Raw genomic sequence first — 27802 nt, 5'->3', positions numbered from 1 at the left:
ACTCAGAGCGAGCACAGGAAGAGCTATGCACTTCACCACGTCACAGCTACAGAAGCCGGCGCCTGGCAGCTAGGTGCGCATGCGCAGTAAGGCTCGGCTGATTCCGCCGGCATACTCGGCAAGTTCCGGGTTCCATGCTGGTTGCAGTAGGTCTGCATAAAGCGGCTGCACTGTGGGTCTGCCTTCCAGAGGATGGAGAATGGGGGCTCTCATTCCAAAGAGCACGCCGAATGGGCGGAGCCTGCAGCATTGCCTCCACTTGGTGGGCTTCTTGGTGAGTGACTAGTGTATGTAGCCCTCCCAGTGGCTTTAATATCTCTGCAGGTGATGCCGATGTATGGCTATGGATGACATCCAACTAGATGTGTATAGACTGTGATTGTATAGCTGGTGACGTCAGCCTGTATAACGTGATTGTCAGGGTCATCACAGACCTGGGATACAAGGGTCAGTGTACACGTACCAAATACTTAGTAGTGGCCAGACCCCTACATGTATACACACAATCAGTACTTACCTTATACAGCTATAGAGGAGATTGTATTGTATTTCTTCTTGTTCCTTATCTTCTCCATTAGTTTCATTGTGTAGTAACAGGATAGAACTACAGACATCTTGTGGCTCATTTACTAAGGGTCGCGCTGCACTTTAGTCAGACTTTTCACGTTATTTATGGCTAAAACGTTTGTTGGCAGCTGCGCTGGCTTCCGTGTGACACAAATTAGGGGTGTGCTGTCGGACAGTCCAACTAATGTGGACCGAGCGCTGTATTTAACTTTCAAATTGTGTTCCACGCCCTATGTTAAAGGTGCACCACAAAAAAGATGGTGAGCTCTGTCGGACCTGAGCAGGGAAGTGCCATTTCATGATTTCTGGCTCACGATCTTAGTTAAATCGCCGCACGCAGCATTATAGACGGACAATGCACTTTAAGTGAACTCAAGTGAACTTGTAAGTAAGTGTGCCCCCTTATGTTCTGCACTTCCCCATTGTCCCCTAACAATGTTATTCTTCTGTACTACGAGGCTAATACTGTAATGCAGTACATGGCACTTTTACACACGATTAATTACAATGTGCTGCTGGCACAGTGTAACAAATCTGCAGAAACTATACACCCTTACAAAAACCCAAGGCTGTCATGGCAACCGATCGCCACTCCCCAATGACATCACAGGGAGCGACAATCGCAAACATGGTAGCAGCGCCCTTCAAAGAACTACCACTCTGCCCCAGTATTAATAAAGCCCCCACTATGACCCAGGCTTAATAATAATCTACTACTATTAATATACTCCGTCACAGTCTAGATAATAATGCCCCTAGTCTGCCCCTCTCTTGATGTCCCCATAATGCTCCAGTATTGATAGTAATGTCCCCAGCCTGCCCCAGTCTTGATAATAATGCCCCCGCCTGCCCCAGGTATTCAGTTTTTATCTGTCCTATCTGTGAAAGTGATATAATTTCCAGGGAACAAGAGGACAGACGGCAGGTCTCATAGTGATAGTTTTTGAGATTTTTTTTTGTAGGGCTTTGGGCTTACCTGATTTATCTTAGTGGTTGATAACTTAGGCATGTAAATTTGTTGATTGAGACTTTGGGGGAGATTTATCACTGCGCAGTGCGTTCATTTGCAATTAAAATAGGGAATACGCCACCTTCACACCATGTCGGCGTGGAGGGGGCGCAGAGAACCATGGTGACCAGTACAGGGTGCGAGCACAATGCGTTCTCGCCCCGTACCTGTGTTCTTTTGAAAAGTTTTAACGCAAAACTACACCAGGTCAGACTTGGTCTAATTTTGCCCGCCGTCCGCTCACCCACAAACCGTTGTTTCTTCTTGCTCTGGACTGGAGTTTATTTGCACAAATTGTGACATTTTACCATGATTGTGGAAAAAATTGTGACTTTTTCAGGCGCTCCACTGAAAAAAAATACCATGACAAACTTTGTGAAATGGCAATACCGTATTTTCCGGACTATAAGGCGCACTTAAAAGCATTGGATTTCCGTGGAAATCCAAAGTGCGCCTTATAGTCCGGTGCGCCCTATGTATGGCGCTGGGCACAGGGCAGCGGACCATACTTACATAGGTCCCCGCTACCGGAGACCGGAGACAGCAGATCTCCAGCGGGACCTGGAGCGGGGACCTATGTAAGTATGATCCGCTGCCCTCCTCCACCTCCCCCTCACCTTCCCCGCTCACCTTCCCCGCGTTCCCCGTCGCGTCTCGGCGTCGCGTCCCGTCGCTGCGTCCCGTCGCCGCGTCACGTCATGTCGGCTCTCCGCCACGCCTCCGCCACGCCCCCGCCACGCCCCCGCCACGCCCCCGCCACGCCCCCGGCCCCCGGACCCGCGCCTTATAGTCCGATGCGCCTTATATATGTAATTATTACATATATAAGGCGCATCGGACTAATGCGCCTTATAGTCCGGTGCGCCCTATAGGGCAAAAAATACGGTAAGTCTCAAAAAAAAAAAAGGCAAAAAAAAAGTTGTATCCTGATCACAGCTTGGCTTTTTTGTAAGGAGGAGTGGACTCATTATAAACCACTATGATGCTCAGGGTCCCATTCTCAAAACTGCGGTCTTGGTTTGCTTTCAATTACAAAAGAAAAAATAATGAAACTTGCAGTTAAATTTTTCTGAAGAAGGAACTTATGAAGGAAGACTTTTTTTTCTCCATTCTGACATCTGATGGACGTTCCCGAACTTAGTCGAAATTTGCTCACTCAGAAAATAAAATACAGGCGGTCCCCTACTTAAGAACACCTGACTTACATACGACCCCTAGTTACAAACGGACCTCTGGATGTTGGCAATTTACTGTACTTTAGTCTTAGGCTACAAAAAACAGATATAACAGTTACCACAGGTGTCTACAATGAAGCTTTATTGTTAATCCTGGTTCTTATGACAACCCAACATTTTTAAAATCCAATTGTCACAGAGACCAAAAAAATATTCGGCTGGGGTTACAATGATAAAGTATACAGTTCCGACTTGCATACAAACTCAACTTAAGAACAAACCTACAGTCCCTATCTTGTATGTAACCCGGAGACTGCCTGTATAACCTAAAGGTTTATTATATTTGTTTCTTTCTGTAGCATCATTGATGACTCTGATTCTAAAGTAACTGGAGCTACATTTAGCCATCAGCTGCTCCAGCTAACTCCCCAACCACTTGCCCCAGAAATACCAACCATGGAATCTCACAACGCTAGTAGACCTAGAAATAGTTTTAAAGCTTTTGTGGATGTATTGTGCATGACTGTGTCATGACTTTGCCAAGAAGAGACCACCTATGCAAAATATATGAGCCCATAAATGATTGTAAGCTCCGAACATATCCCATAATCCAAATAAATAACTTTTTCGAGCTCAGAATTACATTGGATTTTTCAGATTGGATGTCCCATATGCAAATACTAAATAACTAACATTAAGTAAGCGTTATAGTTGGAAAACATTATACAAGTACAGCCGCTAATTTTCCTCTGATTCTCTGCTGTTACCAGGGTCTCCTGGGGCCAGGATTCACATGAACACTGTGTACATGTCACCTTTATATTTGTTAGAAATTTTTTGCATCCTGAAAATAACACATTGTTAGCAGTTACGTTATTTCTTTAACACCTGTAATCAGTGCACCTAGGGCATAAAAATCAGGAACTCTTATCAATTATCTAATACGGATTTTCCAAGTATTGGTAAGTATCACTGTAATGTCCATCTGTTAAAATTTAGCAGCAGAATCCGTTTAGTGGGTTGTAGGCGCAGGAAACATATTCAAGCTGTCCAGCTTATTCATGAGAGGGTGGCACAGCCACACCCCCAGTGCTTGACTGACAACCTGTATAATGATGTGCTTCCTGGTGCTGGTGCCTCCTGCAGCCTGTGAGTGCATGTGTGTGTGTTTAGGAGAGATACAGCAGCTCCAGGCAGCCATGTTACAGCAGAATATGTCAGATTCATGTGTATCTGATGTCTGTGTCTCTCACCTGTATATTAGGAGGATGCAGCATGTCAGCAGATGCAGCACACACACTAGCAATGCTTTACTATACATTACACACAGACATGAGCAGGGGGAGGAGAGGGGAGGGGTAACAGGGGTGGCATCACTGCCTCTGACCATGTGACCAGCCTCATTTACATGATAAAGAATAGATGATTTTACAATGAATAATGTATGAAATAACTAGATAAAGGCTGGGATGGGATCCTTGTGAGCAGCTCCAACAGGACAAGTGACACAGACCTGATGACAGGTGTCCTTTAAAGAATCTAGAAACTATATGGAAGCAAAATGTTCTCTCCTACACCTTTTGGACCCTGATATCAGGATTCGGACTCAAAAAAATCTAAAAAAAAAAAAAAAAATACCTTGCCTACCCCAGTGTCCACACTGTTTTTGTGTGTATCTCCTATATCTGCAGCTTCTATCTATTCCTCCTATCCACATTGCTATTAGTGTAAATATCTAAGTTGATTCTGCAGAAGCTTTTCCACAGTGATCAGTTGTGCCATTTTCTTCATTGGAAGAAAATGTATTTCCCAATTATTTTAACATGGTTAAAAAAAAATAATCGATGCAAATATCCCTCTGCTACACAGGAGGCTGTACAGAGAGAAACACTGGTTCCTGTAAAGAACACAGAATCTGGTTGTGATGGGTAACAGGAGTGATAACACAAAGGAAAGCTCCTATATCCCTCTTGGAGCTGATGGACTTGGCGGGAGAGATGATAGTTGTACCATGTAAGAAAGATGATGTCATGAAGAAATGTTCCTGCATATTGTCCTTTTTACTGCAGTATATCCTCCAGTTATTCTGGTGGAAGGCACATGAACCTTCTTTTATGTTCCCACCATTATTGTGCTCTTTCTCAGTGAAACTTCCAGATACTGGAGTTACAGAAGGAAAACATAAACTTTTCTATATGTTATTACCTCTCTTAAAAATTACTGTCACCTATATCCCGATATAGCCTTTACATCCCAGGTAACATTTTTTCAAGTCATCACCCTTCTTACCATGTACAGCCTTTTACTCTAGTCACTTCCTCTGTAGGAACTTTTCTTCATGTTATCTCTCCTCTTATGAATCACAGCTGGTCACTGTCATCTTTTATCCCTGTATGGCTCTTATACCTCTTTTGTCACCCCCTCATCCTCATAGACTGTAAGCTCATGCGAGCAGGGCCCTCTCTCCTATTGTTTCACATGACTGTTGTTACATTGTAATGTCTTATTTTATTTGTTTGTTCCCCAGCGCTACGGAATTAGATGGCGCTATATACCGTAAATAACGATTATTATTATTATTAAATATTTAGCTTATCTGAAGCTATGGGATGGTCAGGGAAAGTATTTGTTCATTTATTTCAACTTTAAAAAAAAAACATTTTTCTCCCATCAAAAACACACTTGGGCCATGGACCCAAAAATCTAAATTTTCTAGCTGCTGTATATTTGTCCAAAATGATTAGAACTTTCTTGACAGTGAACTAGTTTCCATGGAAGCTTATTTTTGGTCCCTGGGGCAGAGCAGCACTTGTGAACAGAGTTGTTCCAAAAAAGGCTGTGAATAATGTGTTTATTATCTGAGAAAAAGTAGGTATCAATTAAGCAGGTGACGTGTGAAGGAAAACATCTTTGTGTCTTTAGGAAGTTATTCCTTCTAACGGCTTAGATACCAATATTTGTATTAATGGATATCTCTACATTTATAAATGAATCCTCCCTGGGTTTGAGATCAATATAAGATTGCCCGGTTGTTCCTACAGAGGAAGAGATCGCAGTCGCAGAGGGTGTATTTTTACTACCTGTTGGGGGAAGGGCCCGCATCGGCACACTGCAGCACAGCAGTAACAGGGCAATTTAATAGGGCTCCATCTGCTGTGCTGACTAGGCCCACCAACTTACTTTTCCTGCCTGCCCGACTCCAAGGCAAGCTGCCTGCCACCACTGACACCTGCTGGCTGTGAGGGCGGCGGTGCGTGGCAGCAGGCGGCTGATGCATGGCATCGGGCGGGCTGGGAAGTGGCATCGGGTGGGCAAGACACTTGTCCTCCGGGAGTGGCTATAGAGGAGCAGGGGGCGTCGCTAAGCCTGGTGATGGGCGTTTTCATATACTTGAAAAGGACACATGGAGGAGCAGTTTCCCAAGGGTGGGGGGAACTGCTCTTCTATAGCCACTCCCGGGGGACAAGTGCTTAGTCACCGAGCACATGGCATTGAAAGGTACTATATAACATATCTTTTTTTTTTTCTGTAAAACCTACATTTTATACAAAGACTCTTTGTATACAGGTTCCCTTTAAAACAATGCTAGACACTAAGTGCTGGTTACCGAGCGCACGCTTTTCCATGGAAACGCATATGTGATGGCCTGAGGCCTGTCCTCATGTGCTTGCATTGTGTTTCTAAACGCAATGCAAGTGCCACGTGTAACTGAACCCTAAGGCTTGGCACAATGAATAGGCCTATTCCATTAAGCTAATTGGCCTGTTCAGCAGGATAGGCCAGTAGACCAGGATGTGTTTTTTTTTTTTTTTTTTTTTTTTTTTTTTTTTTTTTTTTTTTTTTTTTAGCACCTTTTTCCTATTAAAAATTATGGTGTGTAGTATTGAGTCTTAATACGCTGATTCAGAAAAACAAGCTAAATTTGTTGTAAGTGTCCTGAAGACTGCCTGATCTACTTACTAACTATCTTGGCTATACGTGGTCTACAGAGAAGTCAACTGTTCAGGGGCTTTGAAGGTCAGAGACAACTGCAGAGAGCATATGCATCATATACTACTAGCTGACAGAAGGTAATGTATAGAATAGAGAATGGACGCTGCTCCTGTCATATTTTTCTCATGGAGTGGTACAGGTTTACTACACAAAGTGACCTTCCATACATTGCTATTTTTACATGTGCTCTTTCACTCTGCAGTAGCTAGTAGCTATAATTGTATTTGGAATTTGTAGAAGTTAAAGGAAATCTACGACCAGGTTTAAGAATTGTAAACCAAGTACAGACGGTCCCCTACTTAAGGACAGCTGACTTGCAGACGACCCCTAGTTACAGACGGACCCCTCTGCCCTCTGTGAAGCTCTCTGGATGTTTTACATTTAGTCCCAGGCTGCAATAATCAGCTGTAAGATGTCTGTAACTAAGTTTTATTGATAATCCTTGGTCCCATTACAGCAAAAAATTTTGAAAATCCAGTTGTCACTGGGACAAAAAAATGTTTCTACAATTGTAAAATACACAGTTCCGACTTGCATACAAATTCAACTTAAGTACAAACCCAAGGAACCCATCTTGTACGTAACCCAGGGACTGCCTGTATACAGTACTTACATGCCAGAAGCCCCTTACGTTTATTTGCATAATTTTTTTAAGCATTTTCTTTTGTATAGACAAGGGCTTAAGAAGCTAGAAGAAAAGACACCCAGGCTTCTGAGGTAACAGCTGGTATCTTGAAAGCTGCCATGATCAAACATGACCGCAGCATCTAGATTGGCTTCAGTACGTCTCCCCGCTATGTTTGCCTCCCCGCGCCGGGTTTGGGCGGTGACGATTGTATAACTGGCAGCCATGTGGTCCTATGAAGGACCGCAGACCTGCCTTCAGCAGCACAATGACAGGATCTGTCAGTGTGGATATCAGCAGCTGCATAGGTTGCCTACTGTAATACACTGCTATACATAAAAAATCAATGGGGCAGATTTATCAAGCTGTCAGAATATTTCAGAATATTTCCAGTTGCCCATGGCAACCAATCACAGGTTCCCTTTAAAATATTCATGAGCACTGGTAAGATGAAAGCTGAGCTGTGATTGGTTGCCATGGGCAACTGGAAATATTCTGACTTTCAGACACTTGATAAATCTGCCCCAATATGTTATGCCTCTTAGAAGACAACGATGCAAAAACAAGGGATTTTCTCTGCAAATTCATCATGCAAAATTATGTATGCATTTTACTACTGTAACAACTGTCAACGGTGACAGTGTGCGGGAACATCTGCTGTAACAGCTGAGATCGTGGGGTTTACCCATGAACTGATGTTAGGCCCTATCCATGGTGCTGAGACCCCCACAGATAGCGAGAACGAGAGGTCTGTCGAACCCCTCGTCGGTCCGACAGATTAATGGAGCAGACGGCCGTGCATGACTGTTCTGCTCCATCGCTATGGAGCTGATGGGAATTGTCAAACGCTGCGCTCCAAGATCTCCGTCCGCTCTATAGAGACGGCATGACCGCTCTTCTCCATTAATTTATATAGGTCTGCTCCATTAATTAGCACTGAGACCCCCACTGATCGGCAAGTTGGGCCCTATCCCATAGATAGGGCCTAACTTTAGTTTGTGGAAAAACCCCTTTAAGGTGAAAATTAGCTGGGCCCTTAGGGGGTTAAAGGGTCGGTTATAAGTTAAGATAAAATTAGATGACAGTCCATTTTTTTTTACCTGAATATTTTACATTCATTGATGAATGTTTAGTCACAGAAATGTGACTGGTGCCAGCGTTAAAGGAAACCTACGACTTTAGTTTACCGTAGCTATAAAAATGATTAACTCACATATGTAAATTTTCCCTCCGACGCTACTCCTACGTCATCAGCTGTCTGTCGATGCCTTCCGATTGTTAATTATTCACGCCTCAGTCTTTCTACCCCCCTCCTTCAGGTGCCGAGAGCTGTCACCAAACTCTTGGCACTTATCGTGCATGTGCAGACACTAACTCTCGCATAGCCGGCCAGTGATAAGTGGTGAAATCTTGTTGACGTCGCAGCTCTCGGCACCTGAAGGAGGGCAGGTAGAAAGACTGAGGCGTGAAAAATTAACAACTGGAAGGCCTCAATAGACAGCTGATAAGTAGGGGTAGTAATTTACATATGTGTGTAATGCATTTTTTTTTTTTGCCAAACTAAAGATCGCCGTGCTTGACTAAAGTATGTGCCGGCATCAGGATTAAATAGCCTACAGGATGGTGTGCTCGTGTGATTTCATCATGCGAGCAGTGGTAGGTTTCCTTTAAAGTGCCAAGATGGAGTGTCCAGTGGGAAACTCAGGATACAGAGGATTGGTAGATTGAATCTTTCTCCTTTTATTTTATAATTCAGGGCATTAGATAAAAATAATGTCACTGGTATTTTTCATTTCCCAGCAGTTCTTAACTCTGTTTGTGCCTCTTGTTTTGTAGTTCTCTGTGTACTATGGTTTAGAGACCTAGCGTTGATAATGAACCGTTGCCGTTGCCCGCCCGTACCGTACCGCAGCGGGCAATGGCAGTGTAGTGGGCAACGCCCCTCTCCATAGCAACCTATGGCGCACGGCGCCGTATTACGGGAAAAGATAGGTCCTATCTTTTTCCCGGGTACGGAACGGTACGGTGCCGCACGTGTACGGCACCGTACCGCTCCCGTAGGGTGCCGTGCGCCCATTGCTGCCTATGGGGGACGTATATCGGCCGAATATACGTCGGCCGTATATACGTCCCCCATACGTTAGTGTGAATGTAGCCTAACTAATCTGACACTTCAGTGTATTTCAGCTAAGATCTCGGAGTGAAAAGCAGATTATAAGAGGAGAGAGAATTATAAACGCCAAAATCAAAATCTTGTATTGATTTGTGCAAATTTTGATGACAAGTTAGTGTCTATTTAAGTATAGAAACCATTTAGAAAATTTATAAGGATTCATTTAAATCCTAACTGTTCTTGCAAAGGCAATTTAATAAAATACTAAAGTGATGTTCAACTTGCTCCTACCTCATACTTAGAAGCAGAGAACTGATCCGTGCTTTATTCTTTCTTATGAGAATAGTTGAAGGATAGAGGAGCTGGGTGTCAAACGCCACTGTTACCATATGCGACTTAAAGGGGTTGTCCAGGAATATATATAGTTTTTATATATGGCTGGGGGCTTTAAAATTACAAAGATAACTTACCTCTTTCCTCCCGGCAACGCTTGTCACTGCCAGCTTCTGTTTGTATACAGAGCCCCGGAGGTAATGCACGTCCATAAATTCTGTTTGCATTTAGAGGCCGGAGGTGACAGACATATACAGCCGCTACAGCATGAGTTTCAGTATACAAACAGAAGCCATCAGTGATGGGTGCTGCCGCGGGAAAGAGGTAAGTGCAACACCCCCCGCTGGGGCCTAGCCTTTTCTTGGGGCCTGGAAGCGCCGGGGCCCAGAATACTGGAGTGGCTGGCGATTGCGGCCTATGGCTCTCTGATGTCACGGTGCTTGGTATAAGGACCGGAGGGCTGTTCCACAGCCTTGGCAGGTCTCCAGCAGGTGCTGTGTGCAGGAAATATGGAGGGAGAGGCTGATGTACTGGTTCTCGCTGGGGCAACCCCGAGTGTCTGTAAGATAAGTCCTTGGGTAATGGATGGGGTAGCCAGTGGCGGTAAGCGGCCTTATCCAGGGATCAGATGGAGGCAACGTTGTGCAAGTCAAATCACAGTTATTTATTGAACAAGTAGCAGGCAACGGGCCTAAAACTGTTAACAGACGATCTGGTACTGGAGTGGTTGTGGAGAGTGGTCCTCAGGAATAGTGCACCAGCCTGATGGTGATTAAGTGTCGGCGCTGAAGGTTTACTGAACACTGTCTATCTGTACACTCTCAGACTCCTGTAGTCTGGAATGGACCATCAAGTCTGGACCATATGCTCCCACTGCACAGGGGTTTTATACTCCCTTGGTCAGGTGGTAGCCTCTCTCCAATCACACTCCAGTTTACAATACAGCCAACTCATTGGTCAATAACTGACACCCACTTAACTATTACCTGCTCATTCAGGATCTACAGCTGCTATTACATAATGTCCAGGTTCCAGAATCTTCATAGAGGGTTCGCGACTCTCCCTAACAGTTCCTGACCTGGAGAGGGCGTTCTTTGCAACTACCAGCCTGCCTATGTATTGGCAGGGGTGTTGCATAAGTATAAGTTTTTTTAATTCATTATTTTGTAAAGCCCCCCAGCTATATATAAACTGATATTCCCAGACAGACATCTGTACATGTAGTACACATAATATTGGTGATCACCAGTAGTTTGTAGTATTTCAACAATATCGTAGTTTCCAGATGTTTGCAGAAATTCCTATTCCTAGCAGTGTTCCTAGGGTGTGTATATAACTAGCAGAGGATAACTAGATTGGGAATGTTCTTGAAGATCTAGTTTAAATGTCCCACACTCTTTTAATCCATACAACAGATCACAATTAATAAAGTTAACATTTCACATGTATGCAGTGTGATGACATTTGCCATTTATTCCTAGGACCTCTTTGGTGTGAGTATGATTGTGCCCTTGCTAAACCATCACATGAAATCACTGGGGGCAAGTCCAACTACAGCCGGAATAATAGGTAAGAATTTATATTTGCTGATGACAAAATGCTGTGGGGTTCATAAAAATATGGAACCCATCTGCTATGTTGTGGATGTAAGAATGCATGAATATCAAAGATCATTTTTACATATGTTATTTGAAGAACAGACTACAGAAAGTACAGTTCTTGAAATAATCACATTTGACACCTGTATGGTTTATTTTTTTTAATGGACTTGCAATTTCACAATTCCAGCTTTGAAATTATTTACTTAAAGATTGTGTTACCAAAGCCAATAGTGGTTTGAAAAGAAATGGGAACTACCTGTTCGTCTCCTCCCTGCTAAATCCATTTCTGGCTTTGACCACATCCAGAGTTTTTGGGGTGTTGGTGAATAAATAAACAGAGGGCTGGAAGCAGTGCTACCAGAGTGTTGAAGTCTAATTATGTGACCAGACCCCTTTTCACCATGATTTTATTTAGGTGGAAAACTATTTTAAAATGGATAGTTATTGGGGATATTTATCAGGGCCTCTGCTAGCACTTGCTATTATTTTGCCCTCTCCACCACCTTCACGCCAGTGGGGCATGAGGGGGGAAGGCGAGGCCTCTTGATGTATGCCACTGCGAAAATGCAGCGGTTGAGCAATCATATGTCGGCGTACGATAAATATGCCCCATTGACTTGAAGAGGTCTTCCCCCACAAAACCCCTGATCACAGGGACTCCTCATTATCTCTAGGACCATTGTCCCACTGTGCCCCTTTTCACTGCAGACTCATAGGTGTGACAAGGAGGACCAGTGGTTAAGTAAATATGGTATCTAAACATTCAAACCTATGGGATAGAAGTGAACAAAATACATTCTGTAAACTAAATGTAGAAGGAGATTCATGTAAACTGGTAAATAAAGCGCTACACTAATCACATAAAGATACCACTGTGTACACAGATGAGCTCCACCACAGGAAGTGTGGTTTGTAGGGCACATACTTTACTCATGTTCTGAGCAGAGGGATCTGTATGACAGTGACTGTGAAAATGTGGACTGTACCTGAAGCGAACAGGGCATGCAACGGCTATACTGTATGCTGTAAGACTATGTATCATGGCCTCAGCTACTGCTGTTAAGGGGCAGTTCCTTCTTGTAAGGGAGGTCGAATTTTATATTTTGAAGTAGAAAACGAACATATTCTTTTGCTGCCTTCAAAATTAACATTAATATTCTGTATTTTAGGTTCCTGCTATGGTATCCTGCAACTTTTTTCTAGCTCAGTTGTGGTAAGATTCATGCAAAATGTATTTTTCATTGGACATATTTTATATCATTAACCAAACGTGGGTAATCCTAGGGAAAAACGGGCATGTATCGGTTAGTGGACTGACTGGGGCCCATCTTGGTAGAGTGTACATAGAGGGATAGCACTCTCATTGACTTCAACCACCTTGCCTCTTTAGTTTCAGCAATGTGTTTCATTTGTGCCCGTGTCTGATTTACAGCAAGCATGCAGGTAGACATGGTGGCTGATGAATACAAACATTGCTTAAGGCTGTGTGATTAAATAGGACCTTTCACCACTTCCATTAACTCTTTTTATCAAGTGATAATTGTTGCCACACTGATTATATTACTGTTGGAATTTTCTCTCTAGTCCCCATGTAAACAATGTTATTATTTTTAGATCTCAACTGTCAAATAGGAGGAGCTAAGTTGTCTGCTCCAACCCAGGACCACTCACTTACAGTTAAAGGCCTAATTAGCATATTGGATTAAAACTATGCTAATTAGACGACTGTCATGTAAGGGGTCCTAGATGAGGGTAGACCACCTAGCACCACCTATCTGTACAAAGATGAAAATATTGCCACATATAGAATGGTGGGGTCTACAGAAATAATTTCAGCTGTGTCAGAATCGGTGGATCAATGCAAATAGGTGTTGGCAAAGGTGGTGAAAGATCCACTTTAAATCGTTTTTTGATCTGAAAGAGAATCTATCAATGCAATCTACATACCTGAACTAACAGCTATATTATGTAGGGCAATGCCCAAACGTGCCACTTATGCCTTTATTTATTTTCCAGCTGCTCCTTCCATGCCAAAAGTTATCTTTAGAAATATGGAAATTAGGCTGAGTTGTTTTGTGGTTGCTAGCAGAGAACCTCAGGACTCCAGCTCTGCAGCAATAACTATGTCCCCCTCTACCCTGGCCTCCATGTCTTCTCTCTTCTTCTCACTTCAGAGTAGTACAGTAGTAGTAGTAGACGGTATTACAGTTGAAACCTGAAGTTTACATAAAAAAAACACTTATGGATGGTTTTTCTCACTATCTTACATGAAATCGGAATATACCTTTCCTGTTTCAGGTCAATTAGGATTACTAAACTTATTCTGGCGTTTTGCAAATATAAGTAATGAGCGAGAGAGAGAGAATTTTAAAGCATTTTTATTTCTTTCTGCTAAGTCCAAAGTTTACACACACTAAGATTACTATACCTTTAAACAATTTGCGATAGCCCATATGATGATGTCATGTCTTTGAAAGCTTATGATAGGTTCATTGGAATCATCAATTGGAGTTGATTAGAGACACATCTGTTCATGTATTTTAAGGCCTGGAACATAGACTTTACCACGATGTCACACATATAAGCACTAAAGAAAAAAGCCAAGATATCAGGAACAGAATTGTAGACTTGCACAAGTCTGGTTAATCCTTGGGTGCAATTTCCAGATACCTGAAGGTGCCTCATATATCTGTGCAAATACAAACAAGATAGGGAATGTCCAGCCATCATACCACTCTGTGTCCCAGAGATGAATGTGATTAGGTCCAAATTGTGAAAAAGATCTTGTGAAGATGCTTGTTAAAGCCATTACGAGTGTGTCATCCATAGTGAAACGAGTACCACTTTGCCTGAAATAAGCCATTTCTCCAAAAGAAACATCAAAAAGCCAGATTAATATTTGCGCTCCGGAGCAAAGACCTTAATTTCGAGACATGTCTTGTGGTCTGACAACTAAAATTGAAAATGGGGGTGGCAGCATCATGTTTGTGGGGTTCTCTTTCAGCAGGAGGGACTGGTGCACGTCACAAAATAGTTGGCATCATAAAGAAAGAACATTATGTGGTAATACTGAACCAACATCTCAAGACATCAGCCAGGAAGTTACAGCTTAGGCACAAATGGGTCTTCCAACTGGACAATGACCTGAAGCATACTGCCAATCTGGTTACAAAGTGGCTTAAGCATAACAAAGTCAATGCTTTGGAGAAGTCCTAATCTCAATCCTTTTGACTCCAGTTACACAGCTTGAGTGGTACTAAATATTAATGAAATGTATGTAAACTTTTTGACTTTGCAAAAAGCATTTTTTTTTCTCTCTCTCATTATTCTGCCATTTGGCAAATATAAATAATCGTGTTAATCCTAATTGATCTAAGACAGGAAATGTCTATTCTGATTTCATGTCGGATAGTGTGAAAAACATGCATATGTGTCTTTTTATTTAGTGTATGTAAACTTCTGGTTTGAACTGTATATTGCAGTAGTCAAATACCACTTGACATTAATAATTATGAAACAGTGGGAACCCTCTGTCCTTTTGCAGAACCACCGATTAATTTACAAGAGGGTCTTGGATGCCAAAGGTAAAAGCCAGCAATGCTCGGCATCACAGTGGGGGAGATTTTTTCCTTGGCATACCTGGTGATTAATGGTGTTGAGAGCTGTGACTACATTGCCTGACAAGGAATCCAGCATTGTTCTGTAATGGAAATGGCTGTGCTTTTTCTGACTATTATTATGGAAGCATCTACCACTTTGAACCTTATAAGGAGAGAAGTTGGGAGCTGACTCTCGCTTTTTAATCTGCTAGCCATTAGTTTATAATCCTGTCCGGCCACAACTTCCTTTAGATTTTTTTTCATCTGTGTTTCCAGAATATCTAATCGTATCCTGAAAGAAGGGTTACTTCAGTGAATAAAATAGCCATACCCATACATACAGTGCAAAATAAAAAGCACATGTACCACATGCCATTCACTCTGTGTAATATAGGCAGTCTACACAGTGCATCATACATATGAGCAGACTTTTATCCAGACTCCTACTGCCAAAAATGTTTCCGTAATTACAAAAGAAGAACAATTTTATTTTTGAACTTTGTTTCCTATTACAGTGTATTCTTTTGTACTCGCTCCATGCACATGGCAGAGCCTGGTTAGGTCAACAGTAAACACGTAGCTTAGCTATACACTCACCGGCCACTTTATTAGGTCCACCTGTCCAACTGCTTGTTAACACTTAATTTCTAATCAGCCAATCACATGGCGGCAACTCAGTGCATTTAGGCATGTAGACATGGTCAAGACAATCTCCTGCATTTCAAACCGAGCATCAGTATGGGAAGAAAGGTGATTTGAGTGCCTTTGAACGTGGCATGGTTGTTGGTGCCAGAAGGGCTGGTCTGAGTATTTCAGAAACTGCTGATCTACTGGGATTTCCACGCACAACCATCTCTAGGGTTTACAGAGAATGGTCCGAAAACATCCGGTGAGCGGCAGTTCTGTGGGCGGAAATGCCTTGTTGATGCCAGAGGAGAATGGGCAGACTGGTTCCAGCTGATAGAAAGGCAACAGTGACTCAAATCGCCACCCGTTACAACCAAGGTAGGCAGAAGAGCATCTCTGAATGCACAGTACGTCGAACTTTGAGGCAGATGGACTACAGCAGCAGAAGACCACACCGGGTGCCACTCCTTTCAGCTAATAACAGGAAACTGAGGCTACAATTTGCACAAGCTTATCGAAATTGGACAGTAGAAGATTGGAAAAAACGTTGCCTGGTCTGATGAGTTTCGATTTCTGCTGCGACATTCGGATGGTAGGGTCAGAATTTGGCGTCAACAACATGAAAGCATGGATCCATCCTGCCTTTTATCAACGGTTCAGGCTGGTGGTGGTGTCATGGTGTGGGGAATATTTTCTTGGCACTCTTTGGGCCCCTTGGTACCAATTGAGCATCGTTGCAACGCCACAGCCTACCTGAGTATTGTTGCTGACCATGTCCATCCCTTTATGACCACAATGTACCCAACATGTGATGGCTACTTTCAGCAGGATAATGCGCCATGTCATAAAGCTGGAATCATCTCAGACTGGTTTCTTGAACATGACAATGAGTTCACTGTACTCAAATGGCCTCCACAGTCACCAGATCTCAATCCAATAGAGCATCTTTGGCATGTGGTGGAACGGGAGATTCGCATCATGGATGTGCAGCCGACAAATCTACGGCGACAGTGTGATGCCATCATGTCAATATGGACCAAAATCTCTGAGGAATGCTTCCAGCACTTTGTTGAATCTATGCCACGAAGAATTGAGGCAGTTCTGAAGGCAAAAGGGGGTCTAACCCGTTACTAGCATGGTGTACCTAATAAGGTGGCCGGTGAGTGGAATGGAAATGTGATATACATTACTTACAAATGTTTTCTTTATTTGACAATATCACACATAAAAACACATACAGTGTGCTGCCAGAGTATTCATAGCCCTTACAACCATAAACGTTTCTGTATTTTCTCTTTTATGTGATAGACCAAAACAAAGTATCAAGTATGTTAAAGTCTAAAGAAAATGTGTGCTTTTCCAAATTTTTGTTAATTAAAAAGCTGATGACATGCATAATAGTAAACCCCCTTTACTCTTCTACTCCCAAATAAAATCCAGCCTTTAGAAATCCCCTAATTTGAACCATAATTAGAGTATGTATGTGGTTATAGTATAAATACAGCTGTTTTAAAGGCCTCTGAGTTTTGGTTAAGAACATAAAAGTATCATGGAAACCACAGCACCCACAAGACAGCTCAAGAATCAACTTGTAAGAAAGATATGTGTATGGTTGGGTATAAACAAAGTAGGCCAAGCCCTCAACATCTCTCAGAGCACTGTTCAGTCCCTCATTTGTTAATGGAAGGATCACTGAGATCCACAACTCGGGTTAGAGAATATGTTTACATGATGGCTATTAGACGTGTGCAGGGCTGTGGAATCGGAGTCTTGATAAAATGGACCACAAACATATAATAAGTTATAAAAAATTATGACATTTCTTTGAAATGTTCTGTTCCTAATAGAACAACATTTATTGCTTTAAGGGCCATACCATCATACTGATCAACTTTAAGTACAGCAATAAATAGATCACCAGAGTTGCTCTCTTGTTGTATATGCCGGCATCATGAGCAGGAGAAGAACTGCAACTGCTGCTCTGCTATGTGCTTGTATATGCTAGCATCAGGACCCGGAGCAGTACTGGACAGTAGAAGGCCTGGTAGCAGTACAATACAGCTGAGTGCTGCTCTGTGTCCTTAACCTGTGTCCTGAACCTGACGCACACAACCAGTGTCAGGATGCAGCACCGTACATACGTCCCCCATACGGTCGTGTGAATGCGGCCTTACACTGACAGAGAGAGAGTTTTTGTTCTTGGCACGCAACAAGGGCAAAATAACAAAAAATGACGTAGTCACTAGGGCTTAAAGTGCACCTATTGTTAGCAAGCACAACATACATCATTATAGACTTGTATTAGATATTGTACAGTCTCCAATCTCCATATTGTCATCCATGTAGGCGCATTGCTTTCTAGGCTGTTGCCATTTCTGGTGTGAAGTCTGATTTACCGTTCATAGGTGTAGTACTTGATACCAATACTTTTCTTACCATTTGTAACTCGCTTTTTTTTATATCGGGTAATTTTTATTAACCACCAACTTCATTTTCCATTTTCATGACAGAAAATTACAAACATAACGTAAACATTACATAGTGCAACATACATGTATTACAGACAACAATAACAACCCCCCCCCTCTCCTTCCCCTCCCTCTCAGGCAAGAGAAGCAGTGCAGTGGTATTATTTATTCAGGATTCCTATGTCCGATATTCCTAGGAGAGCACTGGTAGTGCTATTAGATCCTTACCATATTATAAGATTCACTCTTCTACTCGTTAAATGGGGATCATGGCATCGCTAAGCAAAGCTCCATATGGTAAATCTGGAGTAGACTTCCAACTTTCCCAAACAGCTTCGAACTTCCTAAGTACCCCTGGTTTCCGATTAGACCGTTCGTTCCAGTCTAATATAATTATTTACTCTTGTACAAAATTCTGTAATGGTAGGGACAGTGGGTTGGATCCAGTATGAGGCAATAAGTTTGCGGGCTTGGTATAATAGTCTTGGAACAGTTAATGTCAGTGTGTTGCCCTCACATGAATCCTCAAGCCATCCTAGGATGCACGTGATTGGGGAGATCTGGAGGGTTATTGAGCATACCTTTTTTATTATTTCTAATACTGCATTCCAGAATGGTCCGATTTTGGCACACCTCCAAAACTCGCTGGTCTCTTAAACATGTCCCTTATCTTCACCCTCCACCTTTTTACATCATGCATGTATTGTATAATGAAAAACAGATGGAAATAAACTGCAGCTGTAACCTAATTTTCCTTTTCCTGTCTGCAATTTACTGTAGGACTAACACATTACAATATTTCTAACTTCTATCTAAAGAAAAATCGTTCATCAATTGTGGGGTCTATGTTTTTGGGGCACAAATCATGCGGGAATTGTGACTGGGATGTTAGATTGTGGGGCAAGGGCATGACGAATTGATGCATGAGTGAAAGGGTTCTGATCTGTCTCCATATTATGTGAGGATTAAAAAGAGCTGGTCTAATTGTGCACCAGGGATTACCAAGCTGCACCCAAATTGAGACACCACAAATAAAAAGGACTAATATTGGCGCCAAGACTTCATAAACATGACACACAAGGTGCAGCAAGGAAAAACAAAATGACTAAAAACTGGCGGATAGTTACTAATGAATGTTCACCTTTTTATCTGCAGGGAAGTTGGAGCGATATTGTTGGAAGACGGTATGCCCTGATAACCTGTATTCTTATCAGTGCGCTTGGATATGGTCTTCTTGGTATATCCATTAACATCTACATCTATGCAATTGCTAGAATACCTGTGGGTAAGTCTTCACCCAGATTAAAGTTAACTCTATTTGAGCTGAGGAGTAATTTAGTGTCCCTAATCTTAGACAATTTATAAACTGCAATATTACAATGTTCTAAAATGTCCTCAGTCAAAAGTATATTGGAACCATTTTACCCTAAATCAATCCTAATATTCCCATCTATGCTCCTTCATGTAAATTGAAATGTGCTTTTACTCTTTGAGGTTCCTGGATACATGTGGTCAGGGGAATCATTTATTACATTTTTGGTTTTAATTTAAATGAAGCCTCCCTGTATCCATATCAGTAGCTGGTCTGCGCCTGTTTTATATGCATGCTGTCTACCTCTGGTGGATGCCAGTCATTGGGTGACATGTATCAAGCCTTTAGCTTGCCTTTTTCTCAATTTTTTTGAGACTTTTCCTGGTGTTTGTGCTCATTTGGTACTTTTTTTTTTTTTTTGTCTCCTTTCGTAGTTCACCATTGTCTAGTTTCCTGCAGTGTTCCCTGAATTATCACCTAAATCTAGATGTGAAAGTTGCGCCCTTTTTTAAAGGGTTGCAAAAAGGCACAAATTTAAGACTGCCCTTGACCAGGCGTAGAAACTAGTTTAGAACTGATTGCAGCTTTTAGAGACTTTTTTGAGACTTTTGTTTGAAAAAGTCGCAAAATTCACTGAAGACCAAATGCCACATGCATCAATAAGGAAAAATGCTAAGATACATCTGACCAGCTGAATAGTCCCAAAAACAGACGGACAAAGCCGGACTTACGATGCATGTGCCCCATTGTATAAGAGAGCTGTGATACTGCCCACCAAGAGGCCAATATTCATAGAAATATCTCGATAATGGCAGAATGTTAGTAAACAGAAATGGGTTGTCTGGATAGTGCTGCTTTTACTTGTGTTGTGATTGGGGAGCTGATAGGCTCCCTTTAATGCTAAATGTACACAAGCATATGCAATTCACAGGACAAAAACAATGGATCCATGGTCCTTGATTGTGGTCCAAGTGTCATCAGCATTGGAAGTTTGCTCACTTGCCATTACCAGCAATAAATAGTGGCTGAGCTACAAACATGGGTAGAAATAGGACCTGCTGTGAGTTTTGCATCTCAGACTCGCACATTGGAACCACAACATTTGTTCGGGTCTATATATGTGCATTTGTCCATGTGCTTACAGGTGAATCAAGGGATAGCACACAGACAAAAACATTCGGGCAGATTTATCAAGCTGTCTGAAAGTGAGAATATTTCTAGGTTCCCATGTCAACCAATCGTAGCTAAGCTTTCATTTTACCAGTGCTCATGAATATTTTAAAGTTGAGCTGTGATTGGTTGCCATGGGCAACTAGAAATATTCAGACTTTCAGACCGCTTGATAAATCTGCCCCATTGTGTATATGAGGCCTAACACTGCATCAAATCATTATTTGCCTCAGAAGCCTCTTGCTGCTCTGCCTCCCACCGAGCTGCTGACCGTGCAGGAGCAGTAATCCGGTTCGGCTCCGACTTCTGTGTGATACCTATGTAGAGGTGGTGCCTCTTTGATGAAGTCCGCAATGTGTATGCGCAGGGCTACACTGAAGCTTGAGCCGAACCAGAACTTACTGCCCATGCACCGGCAGGGGCAGCAGTGGGACAGGAGGCAGAGCAGCGACAGGCTACTGGGGTGCGGAGTAGACTCCGTGACGATCGGAAATGCACCAGTAGCATCTAAAGGTAATTTGCATAAATAAAAGATAAAGACTTAAGTTACTTAGATTAGGTAACAGGATAATGAAAAAACGGTGTAGGAATGAGTATAGAATATGGAATCTACCATCAGGAATACCTCAGAAGGTATATTTCCTGATGCTAGGTTTCCTTTACTTATACTGTTAAAGTTTACTGATATTTGTGTTACAGGCAATTTATTAAACTTCCAAAAATGACTTTTTGAGTCTTTTTGCTGAGTTAAAAATTAGGTCACAGCTTTATATATTTTTTTTATAAATTAACCAATGATATCCCAAAAAATAAGGCACTTTTTTGAGCCTGGAAACCATATGCCTAGCTTGACTCCCAGCTGTCCTGTTGGGACTTGAAATTAATATACATTATAAGAAAATAACATCTCAATAACGCAGGGAGGGAGAGACAACTTGAGTACCAGCCATATAAACCAACACGTTCCTGTAGGAAGGGAGGGCTTCATGAGGGGTGGGGTGAGAGCCCATTTTAAAGGCACAGCTCACCAACCCATTCAGTTGTAATGGTACCCAAATTATTAACCCCTTCACATCTAATAACATCTGCCCCCTGTCTAGGGGTACCCTCCTTATGTAGTCAGGTGTACCCCACAGTTCTGGGGAATTGCTGCTCTGGCACTTGGGTAGTCAGGATGCTCATTCATGTGAATGGGTTTTCATAAGGTTATGGCCAGGCAGTGTACCAGTCACATAGGCCCTAAGCCCCACTCATGGAATCCATTAGCCTTTGCTGTCCTGTAAGTAAAAATTTGTCTTAAATACTAAAGTGCAGGAAATGGCCACTACAGCTTAGCGGTACAACAACTGTCTGGCTGGCTGCATCCTTTCACCACTGTTATCATAAATTTCCCAGAAATTCGGTGAAATATACAACCTAATAAATCAGAGTGTAAAGGTCACATAAAATAGACACCGCCCAGTTATGAGTTATGATAAACTATGTCTTTGAGCTCTGAAATGTGAAAAACCTATAAATGATTACATTTAAAGAACCTTGAGTTACTGATCAGTGGGCTCAGAACTGGGGATTAACTGAAAATAAGTTGTACATGTAAAAGGCAGATACAAAACAGATGTTTCTGTCAGTAAATCATTCCAGAAAAATGATAAAATTGTTTAAAAATATGTATGTTCTCTTTTCTAGGAATTTTTAAACACTCACTTTCAATTTCAAAAGCATTCCTCTCTGACCTTGTATCTGAGAAAGAGCGCCCTCATGTCATGGGAAGGTTTAATTCCGCATCCAGCATGGGGTTTATCCTAGGACCTGTTGTTGGTGGTTACCTTACGGAGCTGCCTGGTGGATTTTACATTACTGCTCTCCTGTGTACATGTATATTCATTATCAATGCAGGTAAGGATGAATATCTATGCAAATTGATGCCCTGGATATATTGCTTTTTGTTGCTCAATTATATACAGTACCTTATGTGAGTTTCTGGAGTGCAATTACTGTATATACTCGTGTATAAGCCGAGTTTTTCAGCACAAGAAATGTGCTGAAAAACGTCCCCTCGGCTTATACACGAGTCACAAGTTAAAATACAACACTTAAAAAATAATAAACTTATATACTCACCCTCCGGTGGCCCCGATCTGCAGCGCTGCTCCCCCGATGTCCGCGTGGGTCCTCTTCTGGCTTCCGCGCCCGTCTGCTGTCTCCTGTACATCGCGCTAGGCGCTGCTCTCTCTTAGGGGTCTCTCTTAGGGGTCTCGGCTTATACTCGGGTCGGCTTATACTCGAGTATATACTGTACTCCAGCAGCAATGGTGGTATCCAAGGACAACAATCTCGTTTCTAAATGACAACTTGGCTAAGTTTATGGCAAATTATTTTCACATTGGTAAATTATTTTTTAATATCCAAGTGAAGTGGTGTGTGTGTGTGTGTGTGTGTGTGTGTGTGTGTACATATATAATGTGTTTGTTCATTCTTTTTCTTATACTGATTTAAACTTTAACATTTAACATGTTAACTGAGGCTAAGATGTATTTGCAATTTGCAAGTTTAGCATTGCATGGTCTAACTTTTGGAATGTTTTCGACTTGTAAATAATCTTTATAAATATAGAATGATTTTTTTTGGGGGGGGAAATAATTGTATAACCCTTCTTAGATTGATGTGCAGCAGAATTACTTCTCCATGATCTCCTAGGCACATCTAAGTTTCTCAGACCAGCAAACTGCCAGAACGTCTGCTTTTATAGAGGTGGTTGCACTTGCTGAAAATCAATAGATTTAATGCATTTTATTATCAGCATCTGGTTGCTACTTGCTACCTCTTATTTCGTATGAAAGCAGCAAGAATAAACTAATTCTTGCACACTATTTAAGTATTCTGGCTTATTTTTGTTATGACGTGGTTTCATTTCTTAGTCCATCTGAAGTGGTATTCACCTTCTAAGGACAAGATTCAAAGAGGGGATGCTGTCTTTCTCTCATAACTGTAGTGGATCTTTTGTTATCTGCTGAATGGATGACAGGTTGTATAATTATATAACCAATGCCATGTCAGGCCACTTGTCGGCTCACTGACTTTGAACATACCATACCCATATAACACCATAACTGAAGAAACTAAAATATCCAAACTGTGTACATCCTGAACTTTTATTTTTAGGAAGTGTTGGTAGTCTCTGCTTGGGGCTTGTATTTAGCCAAAAAGTCGTACTCTTAAGATACCTTGGAGTAGATTTTCATTTTATGTCATTGTGCCAAAGTACTTGTTTAACTTTTGGACAACTGATTTAAGCTTACTATGTCCCCTTGTGATAAGTTAATATGCACTGTGTTCCACTGCCATTCACAGGTATAGTTGCTTAAAAGGAACCTGCCACTAGGATGTATGTCATCCACTTTTTATACAGGACTACAGGATCACAATGATAGCCTTACACTGCAGTACATAGGTAATTTGTATCCAGCATTCAAATTCTTTTTTCTAAGTGGTCACGGGTGCAGAGAAGAGGGTTATGGTGGGATTTCTCCTCCTGACTTGACCAATGTCTAGGACAGGGATCTCCAAACTTTTTACATAAGGGGCCAGTAATACATCTACATACAGCCGCCAACGCCCCCATAACCCCCACTCCCTCCAGTAACAGATCTACTTAGAGTCGCCAATTAATACATCCACCGACAGTGATACATCTTTATACAGCCGATAAGCCCCCCAGTGATACATCTATATACAGCCGCCAACCCCCCCAGTTATAAATGTACATACAACCGCCAACCTCCAAGCAATACAGCTACATACAGCTGCCAAACCCCCACTAATAGATCTACATACAGCCTCCTCCAGTAATACATCTACATAAAGCCACAAACCTCCCAGTTATACATCTAAATACAGCCGCCAATCCCCAGTAGTACAGCTATATACAACCACCTCCCCCCCCAAGTAATAGATCTATATACAGCCACCTCACCCCCAGTAATACATCAATATACAGCCTCCCCACCCCCAGTAATACAGCTATATATCTACCTTGATCCCTACCAGACATGCATTCCTATGTAACATACACACATGCTACATCAACACCTAATAGACATGAAGTCCCATGTAACATACACCTCAGCCTGGACCAGACATGCAGTCCCATGTAACATACACCTCAGCCTGGAGCAGTCCCATGTAACATACACCTCAGCCTGGAGCAGTCCCATGTAACATACACCTCAGCCTGGAGCAGTCCCATGTAACATACACCTCAGCCCGGACTAGACATGCAGTCCTATGTAACATACATATCTTTTTACAGTTCAGCTTCCCTGATCTTACTTCAATCCTCAGATCATCCTTTCCTGTCAGGCCACCTTACCTCCATACATACACTTACCCTGTGAATTCTCTCTCCTCCACATGTAGTCAGAAGTTAAAGCTCCTCTACTTCCAGCACTTTCCTGGGAGTCTCAGCCCATTCCCGGGACATCACACCTTTCAGGAGCAGCTCCATTGCAGACGTCAGATTACCATAGTAGCAGGGACCAGTCTGGGAGGTGTGTGTGATCTGTTTTGTCACTAGGAGTGATGTGCTGCAGCTGGCTGCCTGGCACTCAAGACTCATGGGCCGGATAAATGGCCTCAAGGGGGAGCATGTGAGCAATAGTTTAGGGACCCCTGTCTAGGACATTATCACAAGTTACCACTCAGGCTTGTGATGACCTATCTGGTTATCTGAAAATAAGCAGCTGTGCAGTAAGAGATCCAGCTTTGTAGCAGGCTCTTTTTGGTGACTTAATGCAGGGATTATTATATAGAGATCCATGTGACCTACTTGGAAAGGTGATGTCCAAGTGTTCCACGGCTATAAACTGCAGAAATGTGTGAAAGAATGCTGCCTTACTATCAATGATTTCTTTCTTTATACTCACCATCCCCCTGAGCACCGAAGAAAAGTCATGCACTATACTGTGCACTCATACATGGGGTACACAGCAGGGAAATTCAAGTGTATGCAAACAAAATAGAAAGACTATGGGGAACATTTACTTACCATTCCGGAGGAGTTCACAGAAAGTGCATTGTCTGACCATAATGCACTGTGCCGCAATACACTAAGATCGTGCGCCTGATACCCTGAATGTGTCGCTTCCCCGCTCAGGTCCGACGGAGTTCACCTTCCTCTTCCTGGTGCTTGTATTGAAAGTTAAATCTCGCACTCAGTCCGAATCAGTCGGCATCCCCCCCCCCCCCATTTCTGATGCATGAAAGCCGGAAAGTCCGCCAAAAGTGCATCCACAGACCCTTGGTAAATAAGACCTAATGTATGCCCTATAAATGATTGAGGGTGGATTGTAAGGGTCTCATTGTGATGGTGCTTCACATACAGAGTTGGGCATCCCGCTTCACATGGAGCATTGTCTCTCTGATGCCCCTTGCTGCTACTCTGTACACCTAAGTAGCAGTCATAATTGTTGAATTTTAATAACATTTTTTTTCCCATTATTAGGTCTTGTTTGGATGATGCCCCAGACACCAGACAAAGGGAGCATTGCAGCACCTTATAACCATGTGAGCTTTCCTCATAACCAGACACCTAAATCTGATAATACAGAACCTGCATCAGTGAAAATGAATGGATCAATACCAAACAACTCAGAGCATACCTTGTGGTCGCAGATTGTATCGGTTTTCAAGAAAGTGACGGGTGTGGCTTTTTCTCAGATGTGGGACATCTTTCTGGTTCGCCTGCTAATGGCAGTCGCTGTGATGCTGTATTATAGTAACTTTGCTCTGGCAATGGAGGACAGATTCCATCTGACTCCTCGGATGACTGGCTATTTGATAAGCTATGGCAGCACTCTGGGAGCTCTGGCTGGATTTTCGCTGGGACCACTTTCTAGACTTTATCAATATAACATCTACACTATGTTGTTACATTCCAGTGTTCTCACATTTTTTTCCATCCTGTTATATTCAGTGGCACCTAAGATGTGGATCGTTGTATTGTCTTCAACATTCTTGGCGTTTTCTACAAGTATAGGAAGAACATGTATAGTGGACCTAGAACTCACCCTTGGGCAGAAGCATGGAAGTGGTACTCTCATAGGTGTTGGACAGTCTGTGACATCAGTAGGGCGCATACTTGTTCCCCTCTTCTCAGGAATTGCACAAGAATATAGTCCTTGTGGCCCACCACAGCTTGGAGCTGTATTGGCATTAGCATCCATATTTCTAATGTATAAAAGTAAATCACATTATGATGGGTCAGCACAAAGCAAAATGAAAAGGGAATAATTAGCCTTTCTTTAATACTGAAAATTAGTGAATCTGAACTAGGGGCATGTGCAATAACTACTGATTCCTACAGAGTAAAACACAAAGTTGTTTCTTTAGAAGCCTGGACCAGTATTGGAGGCTATGCTACTGATGTTAATTTATACGATACTTATAACCACTGTATCATGGCTGCACTTCTTTTGTAGGCGGTCATATTGAGAACATTCGGAATTGCCTGGGCATGACTTTTGCGCTTTTATTCACATGTAAGTGCCTCAATAGAAGCAAATGTGTAAATGAATTATTGCAGTAAAATATTGCATTTTATTAAGCATTGTAATGTAATACATACTACATGGGGATCTGACGCCTAGAAAGCATGATGATAAAGAGAGCAAAAGGAACAAGGATCCGGATCCTTTAACTTTTCAACTCCACAGAGGAAATCTTGGTTAGCTACTATAGAGAAATGTAGTTCCTGCACAGATGATAACCAAGACAGTTGGTGTGTAAAGACATGAAGTACTTGGTTCTAGCCCCTTAATAATAAGGATCATGGGTGTCTGGAGTTAAAATCTTACTGTCATTTGTTAATTAGAAGATGGCTGTAAACTACCTGAAGCCCAAACCGAAAATGAAAGGGACACTGCATATGGGTTGGGCACATAGATTTATAATACAGCTATCAGTGAAGCCTTCTGCTTTTTTTCTTCATCCTTTCAGTCATAATCTATGACTTTTGCATGGACTCTCTATTTAAAGGAAGCATACCATCAAAACCCATCATGATAAACCAGGGACACTTACTCATAGGTCCAGGCACCTTGACTATGGTAATCTTCTTATATTTGTTATTCATGAACTCCTTCATTCTAAAACAAATTTATAAATATGATAATGATTCTGAGGGGCTCCTGGTGGGTGTTACCAGAGCATTTCC

The 27802-nt window shown here is 42.2% G+C and overlaps 1 protein-coding gene across 1 annotated transcript; it reads left to right on the top strand.

Annotated features, from left to right (window-relative positions):
- Nucleotides 1-27189, top strand: MFSD9 (major facilitator superfamily domain containing 9). Its single transcript, XM_072135884.1, has 6 exons — nucleotides 1-274; nucleotides 11297-11384; nucleotides 12586-12629; nucleotides 19266-19395; nucleotides 22279-22488; nucleotides 26093-27189. The coding sequence occupies exons 1-6, from the start codon at nucleotides 200-202 to the stop codon at nucleotides 26878-26880; spliced, it is 1335 nt and encodes a 444-aa protein (XP_071991985.1). The 5' UTR covers nucleotides 1-199; the 3' UTR covers nucleotides 26881-27189.
- Nucleotides 27190-27802: the final 613 nt, after the last annotated feature.

This window comes from Engystomops pustulosus, chromosome 2 (genome assembly GCF_040894005.1).
Source record: "Engystomops pustulosus chromosome 2, aEngPut4.maternal, whole genome shotgun sequence".
NCBI lineage: Eukaryota > Metazoa > Chordata > Amphibia > Anura > Leptodactylidae > Engystomops > Engystomops pustulosus.
The sequence above is the reverse complement of the archived record's forward strand: the minus strand, read 5'-3'. Positions and strand labels throughout refer to the sequence as shown.